The sequence below is a fragment of the Prionailurus bengalensis genome, chromosome A1, assembly GCF_016509475.1.
Source record: "Prionailurus bengalensis isolate Pbe53 chromosome A1, Fcat_Pben_1.1_paternal_pri, whole genome shotgun sequence".
In the NCBI taxonomy this organism is placed as follows: Eukaryota; Metazoa; Chordata; class Mammalia; order Carnivora; family Felidae; genus Prionailurus; species Prionailurus bengalensis.
This window is the reverse complement of record NC_057343.1, coordinates 156,634,821-156,654,628: the sequence shown is the minus strand read 5'-3', so window position 1 is coordinate 156,654,628 and position 19,808 is coordinate 156,634,821. Positions and strand designations below refer to the sequence as shown.

At 38.9% G+C, this 19,808-nt stretch overlaps 2 protein-coding genes across 8 annotated transcripts in view; both read left to right on the top strand.

The window, feature by feature from the left end:
- FAM172A (family with sequence similarity 172 member A) overlaps positions 1 to 19,808 on the top strand; it is a 429,997-nt gene that overhangs the window by 295,727 nt on the left and 114,462 nt on the right. The window lies entirely within an intron of this gene.
- POU5F2 (POU domain class 5, transcription factor 2) lies at positions 3,398 to 11,996 on the top strand. Its single transcript, XM_043593750.1, is given in 3 exon segments — positions 3,398 to 5,933; positions 5,936 to 6,187; positions 6,190 to 11,996. Coding segments are annotated over 3 exon segments (1,008 nt in total). The 5' UTR covers positions 3,398 to 5,488; the 3' UTR covers positions 6,501 to 11,996.

The window sequence follows — 19,808 nt, the reverse complement described above, 5'->3', positions numbered from 1 at the left end:
GATTCTATGTCGGTAGTCCTACTACATTCTAGTTTTTCTCTACATATTTTATGAGTAAAGCGTTTGGCCATCAGTAGCTGTCCTTTCACCCTGTTCTTGTCTTCTACTCTCTCCTGTGCCGAACAGTGCTATTAATCTATTTTACGCATTTATTTCTTTTTTAACATTTTTATTTTTAACGTTTATTTATTTTTGAGAGACAGAGAGAGAGTACAAGCAGGGGAGGGGCAGAGAGAGAGACAGAGAGACAGAGAGAGAGAGAATCCAAAGCAGACTCCAGGCTCTGAGCTGTCAGCACAGAGCCTAATGCGGGGCTCCCACAAACGGTGAAATCATGACCTGAGCCAGACACAAAACTGACTAAGCCACTCAGGTGCCTCACAACTTCAGTATTATTCTGTGCACTTTACCTGCAGGTACACTTATGTCTTAATTGCTTAATTTATCTTTGATGCCTCACTTTGTCTTAATGCACTTTTTTACTTAAAAATCCACACAAAGGTTTAACGGTTTAATCATTTCCATGTATTTTGAGGTAGTTTTCAATGAACTAAATTGTTGTAAGGTGTGGTGTTGACTCTCTCACTGGAAGTTGCGAGGCATCTTTCCTTACTATCCTCAGTTGCCACAGTTTTCCCGGATGCCTGACTTTACTTCCTAGACCCAGAGAGAAACAAACCTCCGAGTGCTTGGATCTTGTCTCCTACCTTTGCCTTTTGTCCTGCTCCTTGACTAATTTGGTTCTTGGGGACCTACACCTGCCCTTCAGGTGAACAGTGCCTTTACACCCTGATGCATGGTCAGTGCTAGGTTATTAGGACACCTGCCGAGTGGAGGAAACTCTGAAAATAGCACCATCCAATCTGCCTTACCCTCTCTGCCTGACTTGTTCATCATTCTTAGATCTCGAAGTCTACTCTGTTGATTTAATTACATTCAAAATGTTTGTTTTGTTTTGGTTTTGTTCCTCTGCTAGAGAAATGACGTTTCTCATATATTCTTGAACAAAGCCCTCTCCTCTGTCTGGAGCATGAGCAGCTTTGGGAGAGGTGTTATTTGGAGAGATGAGGAAGCGAAGATCACCTTCCTAGCCAATAAGATAACTGACCAACAGGATAGTGTGAGTGAAAGCCGGATCTCCTTCACATCCAGGTGTCTTTATGCACATACCATACTGAGAACACTGTGAATAGCTCATGCATTAGCACATGCTTTGGCCCATAAGTACAAAAAGAATGGTGTCTATAATGTCCATAGGAGATATCATATTTCCTAGGTGGGGAGGTAAGACATGAAACTCCAGCTAACTTTTAAGGCTGCCAATTTATCTAAGTGGAAATGCAGTAAGTTCGGGGCCAAGGGAGACCACTGTGGTCCCCAGTGTATGGGCAAAACTTCCCAAAGGGATGAAACTTGAAGCAAGCCCTATAAGAATGTTTATTATTAACTTTGCCTCCACAATTTCCTGATTCTTACCATTAGTGGATCTTGGCAGCCGGTTTTGCTGTCTTAGAATAGAGAATACTTACGGAGAGCCTAATAATACAAATCCTGGTGCTTTGTGCATTTCTGCTTAAAAACCAACTTCTCTTAACTCCCAAGATCCTAATAATAGAAAACGGTTAACTTCTCTTTGAGCAAATGTAGCTGTCCTGTTCTCCTGACAGTTTTTCTCCTTCCCCATTTAGATTATAAATACACAGGAGCCTGGGACCATGTGTTTCTTATCCTTACTTTGTAATTCCCTATGGATAAGACTGGCCTGCTTCGTACATTGTAATCTAATCACTCACTAAGAGGTCTCTGTATTTGTTGAAGGTGATGGATTAGCCTTTCAAGCGCCCCAGCCCAAGCATTGCTGGTTGTCTTGGGCATACCCATCACCTGCCTTCTTCTGATCTCTGTTTTCTCTTCCAACCAAATATGCTCCTGTTTGTTGTTTTTTTCCCCCTGATCGCTCCATTTCCCTAGCATATTAAATATACTTTTATGGAGATGTCAAGACTTCTCTTAAGAATATGGGCTTTTATTTGTGGCGGCCCACATGCATTAACGGGAGATAGGCATGTTGGCTGATGAAATCTGCCCAAGTACAGAGAAAGCCTTAATTGAAAGCACCCAAGTTAATTTTAAAACCCATCAAGTTAATATAGCTTTACTTTTTCATTTAGGAAATGTTTTTAGCTACTATGTTTTTCACTCATTTAATATAATCTTTCCTCAAATTTACTTGAATTCACTTTTTTTTTCCAATTCACTAAAAATATTTTTCTCCAGCTATTGTTTTTAGACAACTAATGAACCTTTTCTCTATGGTTCTCTCCTGCAAATGGGCTGGTTTCAATATGTGGGTTTTAATTTATATAATTGCTGTCTCTTATTCCTCTTTGTGATCCACTTTCCATTCTGTTTAGCAGACACTGGTTGCTTTGTAATTTTGAAAAAGGAATAGCATGCGTGTATACCTGGAAAGATAATAGTGAAATTATTCTTAAGTGAAATGTTGTATCTTGTAAACTATTTTTGGTAGACTGTCATCTTGAAACCTAACTTAAAGCAAATATGGATGTCTTCTCGTCATTAATGCTACACCGATTCATTTCTTTAACATTAAAGAGGTATTGATTAGTTTCCTCCTCTGTGCCAGATACACTTTCAGGTGGTGAGGATCTCGCATTGAACTAGACAGACAAGGACCTTGCTCTTTACCAGCATACATTCTAGCCAAGGCTACAGTTGAGATGCAGACAGCAATCACATACAAAGATGGCAGTTGACTTCCCAACTCTTTTTCCCTTTACCATTGCTTCAAGGTCACATCTATGACCTTGTTACCTGTAGTGTTGTGTTAAATTTAGTCTCACGGTACTACTACCCCCAATCTCGTGTTTAAGGGCCTTGTTCTAGTACAAGAGAGAAAGAATAGAGATGCTCCTGAGAGGGTCAAGTTTCTTGTTGTTACTCTGGAACTAAATGTGCTTTACTCTCAGAATTGTAAAGGTGAGAATTCATTCACTCATTCAGCAAACACTTATTAAACAGTGTATCAGTCAGGGTTCTATTATGTTCCAGACTTTTATAACACCTACATGCCCTTAAGTGCCTCACACTCTAGATGGAGGGTGAGAGACATAAAATAAAAATTACTGATAAATGTTATAATAAAAACATACATATATCAAATAAGGGGAGCACTACAAAAGCAGGAACTAACTCTACGCGGGAGTAGGTTTCACCATCAGGTCACTTCTAAACTGCATCTTAAATTTTTTTTATGTTTTATTTTTTGAGAGACAAAGAAAGACACAGTGTGGGCAGGGGAGGGGCAGAGAGAGAAGGAGACACAGAATCCAAAGCAGGCTCCAGGTTCTGAGCTGTCAGCATGGAGCCTGATGCAGGGCTCAAACCCACAAGCACGAGATCATGACTTGAGCCAAAGTTGGACGCTCAACCAACTGAGCCACCCAGGCACCCCACTTCTAAACTGCATCTTAAAGGTGGCTGGAGATAGAGCATGCTTCATTTATTCAGGGAATGTTTACTGAGCACCTTCTATGAGCCAGGCACAGTTGTAGGCACCATAGACACTGCAGTGAACTGGACAAAGTCCCTTTTCTCTTTGCAGCAGAGAAACCTACAATAAGCATATGACAAATAATTATATATTAGGTAGTGATGCCTATTAATAACACAAAACAAAGCTTTAATAAGGGGAACAGAGAGTGATAACGGTTACTAGTTTAGATAGGATAGTCAGAGAAGTCCTCTAATGAGATGACATTTGAGCAGAATCCTGAATGAATGAGACCAAAAAGCAAAGGGAAGCCATTTCAGACAGAAGGGCCAGCATGAATAAAGGTATAATAGTCGTGAAAAGTGTAACATCTTTAGTGCAAAGTGAGATATTCTCACTGAGCAAGATGGAATGCAAGCAGGGAGAGTGTGGTAGATGAGGCTGGGAAAGAAGGAAGAGAGGGAGGGAGGAAGAAATGGGAAAGGTCAAGAACAGTTTCTGCGTCTAAGCTTGGGTGACTGAGTGGGTGATAAAGCCATTAACCAACTCGGGGAGCCCTGGAGGAGAGGCAGTTTTAGGAATGCAAATAATGAATTTGATTTGGGGCAGTGGGAAATACAGAATTGGATATTAGGAGTCAGGGCTAAAATACAAATTTGGCTCTTACCAGCATGTCATGGAAATTTAAAAAGAAGGAGCAAGAAGAGTAGTCAGCCTTGTCAGATACTGCAGAGAATTTTAATAGGATGAGAATTTTTAAAAGGCCATCAGATTTGACATTTGGAAGGTTGGCAATAACTTCAAGAAGGCCAATTTCAGTAGATGTCGATAGGGCAAAGCCACATCATGGTTCATTTAGAAAGTGAAAGGGTAAGAGGCTGGGATTGTCCAGCCAAGGTGACTGTCTTCTCCCTTCCCAAAGCTCTTCCTTGGAAGCTTTGAACCTGAGGTCAGATCTTCTCCCACTCCTTCCTTAACTTTCTTCACATAAAGCCTAGTACTGGATGCTTGAGATGGGGACATGGTGGAGGGACAAATATTCTCAGATCCTTGGGTCTCTGATGGGAAAGGGGCCAGGGATAGGGGAGCCTGATGTTGGTGAAGCAGGTATTAAAGGGAGCATCTTCAGTGGGGAACAGCAGGTCGGGCCTATTCTGAGACCTGTCTCCAGAGGGGGAGAAAGACGAAACATATAAGTCTCTGTTGTATGTGGAAACCAGACCAGGAAGCTGAGGTAGGCTGCAGAGCAAAGGCTCTGGGGGGCTGGTGGGGGGAAACATGAATAATTAGTCAAGAAACTCAGCCCTGGTGAGAGAGTACAATGACAAAGCGTGAGGGCTGGGAGTAGAAGCTGACAGTTAACTGACAGACACTAGAAGAAATTTAGGGAGGAATGCTTAGGTTTCTTAGAGCACAGGAACTGAAGATGGGCAGGGAAGGCTATTGGCAGTGCTTGTGACCACAATGATAGCAGTGAGGGGATGGTTAATGAATTTAGGAATGGTCCCAGCAATACCTGGTATATAGATGTTCAACAAATATTTGTGAAGCCAAAAGGGGTGGTTCCTCCACAGATAATGTGGAGGAAAAGGATTCGATACTGGAGTTCTGAAGAGCTGTTAGAAAATGCCTAGGTTCCCTTCAGGGAGAGGATGGAGGCAGTGACTGAGATCCCAGACCTCTTCAAAGTACAAAGCCAGAGAGAGAGAGAGACCTATACCACGGAGGGAGTTAGAAGCATAGACCAGGGTGGGAAACCCACTCGTTTAATCCTGCAGACCCAAGGGATTACTGGTAGGTCTACTAGATTTCCTCACCCCTGCCCAAATACACCACTGGCCTCAGTTTCTCTCACCTGCACCTCCATCTCTGCCCACTAGGGGGCGGGGCTCGAGGGCAAGGCTGGCGGCTGTTCCGAAGCCTCGAGGACCATCAGTTCCTACCAGACTCCCTGCTCCGGTGCCGTCTTACCCCATGGCGGGACCCAGGCCCTCATACTTCTCCCCACGGCCAGGCAGTGGTAGGGGCGGGCCCAGAGGACCGGTGCCGGTGGGGGTTGACACTCCGGTCTGGTTGACCGCCCAGGCGGCTCTGAGCATGCTGATGGTCCAGCCGGGAATCCAGCAGGGGGTCAGCCCAGGCCCTGAGGTGTGGGAGATGCCCCTGGGTCCCCTGCCATACAAATTCCGGGGCGGGATGGCACCCTGCACGCCCGGGGTCGGAGCTAGCAAGGTGGGAGCCTGGTTCCCGAGCCCCTCAGAGGGCACCTTCCCCAGGCCCTACATCGTCCTGCAGTGCATCCCAAGGTTGGCACTGCCAGAGGACGTCTCAGCCATAGAGAAAGAGATGGAGCAGCTGGCCAAGGAGCTGAGGCGAAAGAGAATGGCCCTGGGGTACTCACAGGCCGACGTGGCGTTTGCCGTGGGGCTCTCTTTGGAAAGGTTCTTAGCCAGACAACTGTCTGCCGCTTTGAGGCCCAGCAGCTCAGCATCGCCAACATGTGGAAGTTGGGACTGTTGATGAAAATGTGGCTGGAGGAAGTGGACACCAAGAACTTTATGGGTGTATGCAAAATAGAGATGATCCTGCAGCAGGCTCGGAAGCGAAGACAGGAAAGCAGGGAGCGACGCATCGTAAACTATCTAGAGAAACTCTTCTTGCAGTGCCGGAAGCCACACCCCAGCAAATCAGCCGCATCGCTGGGCAGCTCCGGCTACAGAAGGAACTGGTCCGAGTTTGGTTCTATAATCGGAACAAGATGGATGGTCAGCCAACCATTGATTTCTCCCCACAGGAGGATGTGGGGGCAGGGGGGTGGCCTCCTTTCCCAGGGGGGCCGGTATGCTTTCCTCTGGCATCAGGGCCCCATTTTGGTTCCCCCTGCTATGAAGAGCCCTATTTTATACACTTCACCCCTTACCCTGTGAAGGGGACCCACCTCTCTGCCCCAGCCACCCCTCTTGGCTACTCCAGGCTTTCAAACTGAGGGGCCCGCCCTTCTGGGCAGAGCTGAACTGGGGAAATGGGTGATGCCTGAAGTTCATTTCAGGGCTGTTAACATTAAGAGCTCCATTAACTGTCTAAAGAGGTTAATACTTAAGGTATGGTTTGGGAGTTGTTTAGGAAATTCAGGGGAGGGAAGTTGAAGTTTATTATTCCAGTGTTTTTACCTAGCATTGACTTTAAGGTACATTACGTATATGGTTTAGGATATTTTGTTTCTCTCTCTCTCTGTTATTAATTGAAAATTACTTGTGTCTGTTATTCCTTGTGATTATCAGTAAACATCGGATTTTTTTCCTTATAAACACACCATTGGGTGAAAAATTCAAACACAGAAGATTATTTCAGTATACCTTTTTTTTTTTAATCAAAACCAAGCAGAACTTTATGTAAAAATAAACATAGAGTCCAAGATAATAGTAACCTCTGGGGGAAGGTTTGAGGTTGAGGTACAGAAAGAGTACACAATACCTACCCAAGGGACCATGCTGAAATACAAGTGTTTTCTTGTGCTCCTCCCTTTCTTGAAAGATGCTTTTTTTTTTTTTTTTTCCTCCTATTCACCTTTTCATTTAGAGTGCTCAGTTTCAGGTGGAGGTCTCAATCCAGATCTCCACCTTATGGAATCCCACTGGTTTATCCACAGTCCTGCCCAGGTCATTGTGTTTGGAACCCCTTTCTTACTGAGGTTGGCAAGGTGGACAACACTTGCTCAGCCTCAGCTCCAGCTTACTTCTCTGGTTCTCAGCTCCATTTGGTTTATTACCTGGCTGTTTTCCTTACTTTCTTTTGAACTCAGATATGCATCTTAGAGAATATCTGTGATGGTTGAGTCAACATTCCCTGGTTTTTGTGATGGTATATCTTATACCACTTTTCCAATCTCTCCTACGAAATTGGTCTTTTCTAGTTTTCTCCTTCTACATTGGTAAATTTTGATCATCATATACTAAACAGACATACCTGCATATAATATTTATTGCTTTCTGATTCCATCACTAAATATTATATATGAGTCTTCTTAATTACTAATCTGTCAGTTTTTTCTTTCTCCTTTTTTTCCGCTTAATCAGTTCTTACAAAATATTTATCTATAGGTATTTTCAAAGACCAAGTATTTGTAAAAATGTTTATCTTATTTACTGCTGTTTTTATTTTATTTTATAATTAATTAACTTTTAGCTTTTATTTCTATTAATTGCTTTTTTCTAGTTTTCCCTGATTTCTCACGATGTATATTTTTCTCTGGTCAGTGTTTGAAGTTAAAATACTGATGATACATAGAGGTTTGTGAAGATAGAGACAAACTTTAGATTCAACAGATGACTACACTTATTCTTGGACTCTCCCAGTAAAAGTCACAGAGCACCAGTCTCATTTCTTCCTTTTCCCAGACAGCCCTTCTGGACAACCTTGAAAGGGAGATGTTTCTGCAGAGGGCCAGGTAGTATTTAATGCTGGGATGAACAACTGTGGTTGTGTCAACATTCAGCTCCTAAAAGATATGAGGAGGCTCTCTCTCACCCAGGCTGCTTCTTGAATTCTGTAGCCCCTGCGTATTTGGAGAATTGGTAATGGGCTTTTGATTTCGGGAACAACTCCAAGGACCTGCCTCAGCACCTGCACAGCTGTGTCTTGCACACAGCTGCTGCACCTCTGGTTAGGCAAGCACCACGTTGTGTCATTGATCAGCCTTCACATAACTTAAAATGCGATTTTTCCATCACTCGTCCTCTTGACTTGACTATGTAAAGAGAAAAGGCTGGACCTTAGGGAAACTTTGATCTTTAAAGGATTTCAGGTTTTTCAAAGATTTAAGATTATGAGTAGAAACCTTAATAATAAAACCCCCCAAAACTAAGAATTGAACTGCCCTTAGAATTGGGAGAAAACCAACAATGTGATGTCAGTGCTGAACAGTATCAAAATACAGAGATCAAAATAACATAAAATCAAGTCAGATATACCATGTCGCTAGCAAAGGTGTCAGTGATACTAGAGTGAAAACATTTTCAGTGGAATGGTTGGCAGAGGCAAAAGTCAAACAGTAGTCCAGAGTCTCCGTATTTTCCAGATTTCCACTAATGTCAATTAAAAACACGAATTCCAGCCACTCAATAAGATCTTCACCATCATTCCGAAATATTTCTTTTATCAAATGTTTCCTTTATCTCATGTTTTCTTTAGACAAGGCAAGTATTCTTAACCTGAAGACGTCGAACCCCTTTACAGTACAGGCAGAATAGTGTGTTTGTACATGTGTGCATCTTTAAAGATGGTGATGATAGCTTTTATCACATTCTCAAAGGAGACGTAGCTCTTTGTAGATCTACGGTTTCAGAATTTTAGAAATACATTCCCTTTGGCCACCTTACTCTCAAGAGTTTTCCCTTGACCCAATACCAGTCTAACAGGTAATTCCTGGTTTTCTTTGAATCTGTATATTCTGGATATCTCTAGCTCAGCATAGAATAGAGGACCTGAACCACTTCTTACATAAGTCTTTCAAATTCAGCCAAATACTCTATTAATTATTGCGTTTATTGTTCTTATACTTTCATCAGTCTTTGACACTTTGAGTTTCTTATCATAAAGAACAATTTCTCTTGTTCCTAGAATCTTTCCTATCTATTGTCTAAGAAAACTTGAAGTGTTAAGATATGCTCCCTTATTCCAAAACATTGTTCTTGAAATATCATCTAAATGTTTTCTATAATTTCATATTTTTCAAGTATACATACTATACATCTTTGCCTATTATACTAAAACTACATCAGGAGATTTATTTTTCATTGTAGCCACTTCTGTTTATAGCTTTCTTCTAGAAATTGTCTTGCTTACTAAACAGTATTCGTTTCCTTGGCAGAATCTATTTTTTTTTTAAGGTACAAAATTGTATTATCTATGTAAAACAATGTTTTGAAAGTGAAAACTACAATGCCCTCCAATAAAATCCTAGCGGAATATGAGAGAATTTCTTGACAAGGTGGTTGTAAATGGAAAGAATAAAACTTAGGAAAATAAAATTTTGAAGAAGAGAGTCAGGGTGTCCTTGTCCTACCAAATATTATGAAACTACAATAAACAGTATGGTGGTGGTTACAGACAAAACTAACAAACAATTATTTGACTATTCCATTTTGTGGGAGTGTGAATTGAGGCAACCTTCATGAAAGGCTATTGGATAATTCATATGGGAAGTTTTAAAATGTGATTTTTCTTTGGACAGTCATTTCGACTTTAATGAATTTTTATAAGAAAAAATTGTATGTGTGCAAAAATTTAGTGATGAGGGTGGTCATTAAAGCATTTTTTTAACAACAAAAAGTTAGAAACACCCTAAATGTTCAACAAAGGCTAAGTAAATCAAAAGGACCACCATATATGGTAAAAATTGTATTATAGAGTTACAGTTTTCACAAAATTCAGAATAGATTGTTGAGTGAGGCAAAACAGTTTATTAAGCTTTATGATACTTTTTATTTTTTAAGGAAAAGGTGTGTTACATATAGAAATATATACATAAGTAACTCTCGTTGGTGATTTTATAAAATTGTTCTGCTATATGTATTATACAATAAAAATATTTAAGAAACATTTCTAAAGGAAGGTGCTAGGAAATCTAGAGTTCCTAAAAGTATTCATTCTTCCAGTCTTTTTTTATCTATAAAATGGTAATTTTTAATTATAAGGCAATTTTATTTCAAAATATTAAATTTGGCCTTTTCATTTTTAGTCAGATCTGTAGTTTCTTTAAAAAGAAAGGCAGTTCTCTAAACGGAGGAGTATTGGGATATATCAGAGACACATTGCTAAAAATTAGTTTTTTCCTTTAAATCAGATGCCCATTAATGTTAAAGAGCTGTAGTATAGCTTAGTGAGTGAAGACACCTGCCATATGTCTGTTTTCCTGCACAACATGGTAATTTACAATTACAATCAGTGTGTTTATATACCTCAGTGGTGTTAACCCATATTTAGAATATAATATAAGCCCAAATCATCTTCATGTTTCTGAATGTTTACTTTTCAATTTTAAAAACCATTTCAATGTATCAAAATCCTGTTTTTATCACAGTAGAATCCTCCTTGCTTGTCGTATTTGAAGAAACCAAATGAATATAAATAAGATCCATAGACTTCTTGGTTCGAAGGCAGGGTCAGTTCCTGTGATTACAGCCCCAGCCAGGTGAAAGGTGAACTGTCATGAAATGAATCTACCCCTATACCCAGTAAAATCCTTAACGCAAAGCATTAGCATAATCACAGTTATACCAGTGAATAGAACAGACGATCTTGAAGAGACTGTGTTGTTTACGTCCGGGGCTATCTTCAGAAGACAGTGCAGCACATCAGTGTGTTGGGCTGCTGCCCTGCCACCTCACTTTTAGCTCGGAACCCTGCTGTGAATTCTGCTACAGACAAAATTAGCTACTTTGGCATTGAACTTGGGCTTTTTAGACTTGCATCCCCCAGTTTCCAACAAAATGATGAAGTACCAACCAACTTCACTTATTACTGTTGACTCTGCTACTGACTGCCTGCCAAAGACTAGGGTTGGAAAAGGAAGAATTGAGGCCTTCCTGAGAATTCACTACATTTTGGATTCAATATTCGTTTCTAAAACTGTACAACCTGTTACATCTCTTCTTTTTCTCCAAAAGAGTAACTGCATTGTTTAATAATTAGTCTTCTTCTTCCCCCCAGGATGTATGGTGTAGAACTCCTTTTAGTTGTTGGTGCAATGGCCAGGGCAGTGTATAAGATGCTTTAAGTTGATTTATTATCTTAGAATGGATGATTATGTTCCTAGAACAGCTGTAAAACTTGGACTATTATTGACTGAGTAGTGGGCAAATCTTAATATATACCTTTTTGTTAAAGGAGAGTTTGGTTCAGTATACCATGTCTTAGTTTGCCAGGGCTGCCGTAACAAGTACTCCAGCTTGGGGAGCTTAAAGAACAGAAATTTATTTTTTCATGGTTTGGAGTCTAGAAGGATGTGATCAAGATGTGAGCAAGGTTGGTTCCTTCTGAGGGCTATGAGAGAAGGATCTGTATCAGGCTTGTAGATGCCCGCCTTCACCCTGTGTCTTCACATTATCTTCCTTGTGTAGCTATCTGTGTCCCAATTTCCTCCTCTTATAAAGACTCCAATCATTGGATTATGCACTTGGATTATGCATTGGATTAAGACCTCATTTTAACTTAATTATCTCGGTAAATATCTCCAAATAAAGTCTAGGGTACTGGGAGTTAGGACTTCAATGTATGAATGTTTGTGGGGAAACAATTCAGCTCATAGCACCAGCCCAATTAAAATTTCAACTAGATTTAATTATTTGCTTCTGTATTCATTCAGCAAATATTAATTGAATGCCCTATATAACAAATAGTGTCCTAGGTGCTAAGATGTAATGGTGACCAAATATAGACCCATCGTAACCGTCAAGGAGCTTAAAGTATGGTTAGGCATGGACGTTAAGCAAATAAACATGTGATTGCAACTTGTAATAAATACCATGGGGTTATCAGATATTGGGGGAAGGTCTTCATTTAGATTTTATTTATAGTCTTTTTATAATATGTATTGTCTCTGATAACACCAGTGTTAACAAATATTCTAAACCAGAGGGACCTACCTGCAGTGGGAGTGTGGACCTATAACCAAGCCATAGTTAGGGACACAAGCATTCCCAGATTAAAATCCCAGCTCAGTAACCTACAGTCTCTAAGTGAGTTATTTCTTTCAGCTCCTTTTTCTCATGTGTAAAATATGTCTAGCAATCCACAGGGTGAGAGATTTGATAAAAAGCATAAAATAGGGTAATATAGAAAGAACCCCCTAGGACTTCCCTTTAATACAGTAGGCACTCAATAATTTTTCCCTCCATTGTGTTTCCACTCTACTTGTCTGTGCTTTATTTATAGCTCATAAGTCATTCCTTTGCATCCCTAGGAACTTTCACATAGTGGGTGCTCAACAATTAATAGCCAAAACTGAATAAATGAGAAAACAGAAAAAGTAGAAACAGTAGTCTCAGTTGCCAGAAACCTTCCTATCTGATATTAGGAAACAACTTTCAAAATTGTAGTAACTGGAAAATAGTCATAAAGTCCATTTCCTCAGTTCTCAAATGACAACTAGGTAAAGGAACAGATGATAGTTTTGACTTGAAGGGTATAGATGAAGGCTTTTTGAAAACCCATACAGTGTTACGTCACTGAAAGGAATGGTCTCTGAACTCGTTTCTAGCCTGTAATAATTGTATGAATCTCCACAAATAAGAACAATGCATCACAGACTGAATATGGGAGCTAGGAGGAGACAGACTGTAGGAATGGACCGAATAGGGTGACACTGATCTTCCTACTATGATTCCCATTTAACCTCTCTATTCTGATATACTGTGGCTCTTCCAAATGTAGCCCAATCCTGCCTTTATACATACTATAAAATGCTCACACCCTCTAGCTCTTTGGTTCAAAACCTACTGTATTCATTTGCTAGGGCTGCCGTAACAAAGCACCACAAACTGGGTGGCTTAAAGAACAGAAATGTATTGTCTCACAGTTCTGAAGATCCAAAGCCCAAGATGAAGGTGGGGGCAGGATTGGTTCTTTCTGAGGGCTGTGAGGGAAAATCTGTTTCAGACCTCTCTCCTCAGCTTGTATGTGGCCATCTTCTGTTTCTTGTCTCTTCATAACATCTTCCCTCTGTGCATGTCTCTGTGTCCAATTTTCCTGTTTTTATAAGGACACCAGTCAGATGGGATTAGGGCCCACCCTAATAATGTCATCTTATTTAATCACCTCTGTAAAGGCCCTGTCTTCAAATAAGGTCACATTCCGAGATACTGGGGTTAAGACTTCAAAATACACATTTCAACAGGACACAATTCAACCCATAACACCCACCACTCCTGATATAGAGAAAATGTAAGTGTGAGATGTGGGGGAGGTATAGGAAGGCAAAGAGACTTGTTTATTTTTTTCTACAAAAGAGTTAAATAAGAGGTGGCGTGATAGAAAGGGAAGAACATTACCCATAGAGTCAAACTGCTTCGGATCTGCATCCTGTCTCCAGGCCATTCATATAGACAGATCATCACTCTAAGGGAACATTTCAGAAAAATAACATTTCTTCCATCCCAACCAATAACTTTATGGGCTAAAGAATTACAGTAGCTATTTACTTGTATCTATTTTGGGAACAGAACAGTTGAAATCTCCTCAGTGAGTTTGAGCAATATTATCTTAGGAAGAAAATTTTGGATATTTTCTGTTCCAGTGCTGGTTGGGTTGCAAGAAAGGAAAAGAAAGAAAGAGAGACAGAGAGGGAGAGAAAGAGAAAGAGAAAAGAAAAGAAAAGAAAAGAAAAGAAAAGAAAAGAAAAGAAAAGAAAGAAAAAAAGAAAAAGAAAGGAAACAAGAAGGGAGGAAGGGAAGAAAGAGAGAAGGGAGAAAGGAGGGAGGGAGGGAGGGAGGGAGGGAGGGAGGGAGGGAGGGAGGAGAAGGAAGGAAGGAAGGAAGGAAGGAAGGAAGGAAGGAAGGAAGGAAGGAAGGAAGAGAGAATTTTGGATATTTTGATAAAGATGATTCTTACTCTCTCCAGAAAAATTGATATGTGAACCTATTGAGAAAGCCCTGTCACTTTCCACTAAGAATTGCCAGCCACTAATTTCATCAAGCTAATGTAACAGGACAGTCAAGTGACTTGTCTTTAATTTGTTATGATTGTGTTATATTGATGAAAAGCAGAGCTAAAACAGCTGATAGCAAGTGTTTAGACACTGATTGTTTTAAGACTACTGCTAAATCTAAGTAGACACCGAGTAAGTTTTCTCAGTACAGGAAGTGTAGATCATTCTTTCTGTAATAGTAACTCATTAAGTACATGCAAATACTGTAGATTATTACCTCATTTCACACATATTTTTATCGCTCTTGTCTGTCTGTAAATATGTATTACCTTTGAGATTTAAACTAAAGAGAAGTGGGAAAAGACTTACCATACAGGAATTTATTGTGTTCTTTTCTCTCCTGAAGAAGCAATCACACCAACACCATAGGTAGAAAAGAACATTTTGCTGTTTCTGTGTCACATCATTAAAGTAGTTAATCTAAAGCCATAAATTTTTGTCTTCTGGGCCAAGAAATTTTAAGCAAAATACTAACAGAAATGTTATGGTTTTAAATGAGAAGTGAAAGAATCTTTATCCTTTTTATTTGAGTTTCCAGAAATGGCACCCTCCATAAAAAATTATATCATTTTTATTTTTAAACTGAGTTTCTTGCATTAGTCAGTAAACAATTTATTTGGTGAACATTCTCTGTGCACATATATACACCATGTGAACATTTAGGAAACAGAAGGTACTTGAATTTGTGAGATTTAAATATTTTCTCACAGTTGATCCAGTGATACTGCAGTTGAAATAAAACCACATATAAATGAAATACCACTTTCTACTAAAAAGCTAGTATAGATTTTCTATCATTGTTTTAATGAGGACAATAATGATTCCATGTATTCAGTGGAATATCTCATAAATCTTTAGCATGTTTATCTCCATGTACATTCTAAGATTCACCCATAAAACTCCACCTGCCCCAATCACAAATACGCATGTATAATTACATGATCTGACTACATGTATTTTTATATTCTTGCAAATATTATTAAATTTATAGAGCGATGATTTCATTTCTCGCTGTTCTGAAAACATGTGCACATATATACTAATATTCATATAAATACATTATGTAAAATATGAGCTACACAGATCAAAAGTAATGCACCATAACAAGGCAAGCAAAAGGAGAGCACTGAGGATGGCAGCTGTTCACCGTCTTCCAGACATCCTTGCTGTAGCCCACAGATCAACTCCTGCTCTTCCTCCAGGTTCCACATTCTTACATTCCCATAAGCCATTGCATTATACTTCTGTACTTCCTCAGTGACTATCTACTAAGCACCTATTAGGGGCTAAGCACTGAAGACTCAGAATTAGACAAGGAACATATAGGCTAGATTGAGTAAAGAAGTGAGAAAATCAAGAATCACCTCAACAGGTGGCCCATATTAGAGGAACAGGCAAATGAGCAACACAGAGAAAGGAGCACATAACTCACTGAGGGATATCCAGGAATGTTATTAAGAGCCAGGACAACCTGAACTAAGACTTCACGGGTAACTAGGAGCTGTTAAGTGGAGAGTATGAGAACCAGGAGAAAAGACCAAAAGTCAGGAATGAAAGGAAAAGTGAAAAGAGGTTTTTTTGACAAAAAATCTAGGCTAAGATTAGTTACTGCAATTCAGAGTTAAATGTAGTGGTTAAAATCCTGGCAGCCATAGCAAAAAAGTTACATAGGTCTCAGTACTTATGTACCTTAGTCTCAGTTGAAGCTAATTACATGAATCTTCCAGAATGTATTAGGAAAAATATTTTATTTTTATTTTTATTATTATTCCAGTATAGTTAACATACGGTATTATGTTAGTTTCAGGTGTACAATATAGTGATTCACTGATTCTATGTATTACTCAGTGCTCATCAAGATGAGTATTCTCTTAATCCCCTTCACCTTATTTCATCCATCTCCCCACCGCCCTTCCCCTCTGGTAATCCATCAGTTCCGTATTTTTGTATCCTTTGGGTAAGTACCTAATAGTGCAATTGCTGGATCATAGGGTAGTTCTATTTTTAACTTTTTGAACAACCTCCATACTGTTTGCCAGAGTAGCTACACCAGTTTGCATTCCCACCAACAGTGTGAGAGGGTTGCCCTTTCTCCACATCTTCACCAACATCTGCTGTTAACCAAGTTGTTCATTTTAGCCATTCTGACAAGTGTGAGATGGTATCTCACTGTAGTTTTGATTTGTATTTCCCTGATGATGAGTGATGTTGAACATCTTTTCATGTGTCTGTTAGCCATCTGGATATCTTCTTTGGAGAAATGTCTGTTCATGTTTTCTGCCCATTTCTTCACTGGATTATTTGTTTTTTGGGTGTTGAGTTTGAGAAGTTCTTTATAGATTTGGGATACTAACTCTTCATCAGATGTGTCATTTGCAAATATCTTCTACCATTCCGTTGGCTGCCGTTTAGTTATGTTGATTGTTTCCTTTGCTGTGCAGAAGCCTTTTATCTTGGTGAGGTCCCAATAGTTCATGTTTGCTGTTGTTTCCCTTGCCTCTGAGACATGTCTAGTAAGAAGTTGCTGTGGCTGAGATCAAAGAGGTTGCTGCCTGTGTTGTCCTCTAGGATTTGACGGTTTCATGTCTCACATTTAGGTCTTTCATCCATTTTGAATTTATTTTTGTGTATGATGTAAGACATTGGCCTTGTTTCATTCTTCTGCATGCTGCTGTCCAGTTTTCCCAGCACCATTTGTTCAAGAGACTGTCTTTTTTCCCAATGGATATTCTTTCCTGGTATTTTGACAGGGATTGCATTAAATGCATAGATTGCTTTGGGTAAAATATAAACATTTTAACAATATTTGTTTTCGAATCCATGAGCATGGAATGTTTTTCCATTTTTTTGTATCATCTTTAATTTCTTCCATAAGTGTTCCATAATTTTTAAAGTACAGATCTTTTATATCTTTGGTTAAGTGTACTCCTAAGTATCTTATAGTTTTGGGTACAGTTGTAAATTAAATTGATTCTTTGATTTCTCTTTCTGTTGGTTCATTATTGATGTATAGAAATGCAACAGATTTCTGTATGTTGATTTTATATCCTGTGACTTTACTGAATTCGTGTATCAGTTCTAGTAATTTTTTGGTGGAGTCTTTTGGGTTTTCTACATAGAGTATCCTGTCTGCAAATAATTTATCTGCAAATAATGAAAGTTTGTTTCTTCCTTGCCAGTTTGTATGCCTTTTATTTCTTTTTGTTCCCTGATTGCTGAGGCTAGAACTTCCAATAGTATGTTAAATAACAATGGTGAGAGTGGGCATCCCTGTCATGTTCCTGACCATAGAGAAAAAGCTCTCTGTCTTTCCCCCTTAAGCATAATATTAGCTGTGGGTCTTTCATGTATGGCCTCTATGATGTTGAGGTATGTTCCATCTATCCCTACTGCTGTACTTTCTCAAATGTTTTTTCTGCATCTATTGAAAGATCATATGATTCTTAGCCTTTCTTTTATTAATGTGGTGTATCACTTTGACTGACGTGCAACTATTGAACCACTCTTGCAGCCCAGTAATAAGTCCTACTTGATTGTTGAATGATTCTTTTAATGTACTATTAGATTCCATTTGGCAGTATTTTATTGAGAATTTTTGCATCCATGTTCATCAGCGATATGGGCCTATAGTTCTCTTTTTTAATGTGGTCTTTGTCTTTTTGGAATCAAAATAATGCTGGTCCTGTAGAATGAGTTTGGAAGTTTTCCTTCAATTTCTGTTTTTTGAAACAGCTTGAGAAGAATAGGTATTATCTCTTCTTTAAATGTTTGATAGAATTCCCCTTGGAAGCCATCGGGCCCTGGACTTTTGGTTTTTGGGAGATTTTTGATTACTGATTCAATTTCTTTGCTGGTTATGGGTCTGTTCAAATTTTCTATTTCTTCCTGTTTCAGCACAGGAAGTTGATAGTTTATATGTTTCTAGGAGTTTATTCATGTCTTCCATATTGCCCAATTTGTAGGTGTATAATTTTCATAATACTCTCTTACAATTGTATTTCTCTGTTGTTGATCTCTCCTCTGTCATTTGAGATTTTATTGATTTGGGGTCCTTTTTGATAAGTCTTGCTAGGGGGTTATCAATTTTATTAATTCCTTCAAAGAATCAGCTCCTAATTTCATTGATCTGTTCTACTGTTTTGTTTGTTTGTTTCTATATTATTTATTTCTGCTATTCCCCTTCTTCTCTCTATTGGCCTTAGGCTTTATTTGTTGTTCTTTTTCTAGTTCCTTTATGTGTAAGGTTAGGTTGTGTATTAGAGATTTTTCTTGCTTCTTGAAGTAGACCTGTATTACTATATACTTCCCTCTTATGACCAGTATTGCTGCATCCCAAAGGTTTTAGACTGTTGTTTTTCATTTTCATTTGTTTCTATGTATTTTTCTATTTCTTCTTTAATTTCCTGGTTAACCCATTTATTCTTTAGCAGGATATTCTTTAACCTCCATGTATTTATGGTATTTCCAATGTTTTTTCTTGTAGTTGACTTCAACTTTCCTAATGTTGTCTTCAGAAAGCATGCATGTATACCACTTCTCTATCCATCCATCAATGGTCACTTGGCACTGCTTCCATAATTTGGCGATTGTAAATAATGCTGCAATAAACATAGAGATACATGTATCCTTTTGAATTCGTGTTTTCATATTCTGTGGCTCAATACTCAGTAGTGGAATTACTGGCTCATATGGTGATTCTACGTTTAATTTTTTGAGGAACTTCCACATTGTCTTCCAGATTGGCTGCACCAGTTTCCCACCAACAGTACACAAGGGATCCTTTGTCTCCACGTCCTCGCCAGAATTTGTTCCTTGTGTTTTTGAGTTTAGCCTTTTTGACAGGCGTGTGAAGTAATATCTCATTGTGGTTTTGATTTGCATTTCCATGATGAGTGACATTGAGCATCTTTTCATGTGTCTGTTAGCAATCTGTATGTCTTTTTTGGAGAAATGTCTGGTCATGTCTTCTGCCCATTTTTTAATTGGATTATTTGGTTTTTGGATGCTGAGTTTTATAAGTTCTTTATATATCTTGGATAACTAACCCTCTATCAAATATGTCATTTACAAATATCTTCTCCCATTCAGCAAGTTGTCTTACTTTTGTCAATAGTTTCCTTTTCTGTGCAGAAGCATTTAATTCTGATCTCACATTTAGTTTCTTAATCCATTTTGAGCTTATTTTTGTGTGTGGTGAAAGAAAGTGGCCCAGTTTCATTCTTTTGCATGTAGTTGTCCAGTCCCAACACCATTTGTTGAAGAGACTTTTTCTCATTGCATATTCTTGCCTCTTCTGTCGAAGATTATTTTACCATATAACCATGGTTTTGTTTCTGGGCTTTCTATACTATTCCATTAATCTATGTGTCCTTTTTTGTGCTCATACCATACTGTTTTGATTTCTACAGCTTTGTGGTGTAACCTGAAACCTGGAATTGTGAGACCTCCAGTGTTATTTTCCTTTTTCAAGATTTCTTTGGCTATTTGAGATCTTTGGTGGTTCCATATAAATTTTAGGACTGTTTGTTCTCGTTCTGTGAAAAAAAATTGTTGGTGTTTTGATAGGGATTGCATGAAATTTGTAGATTT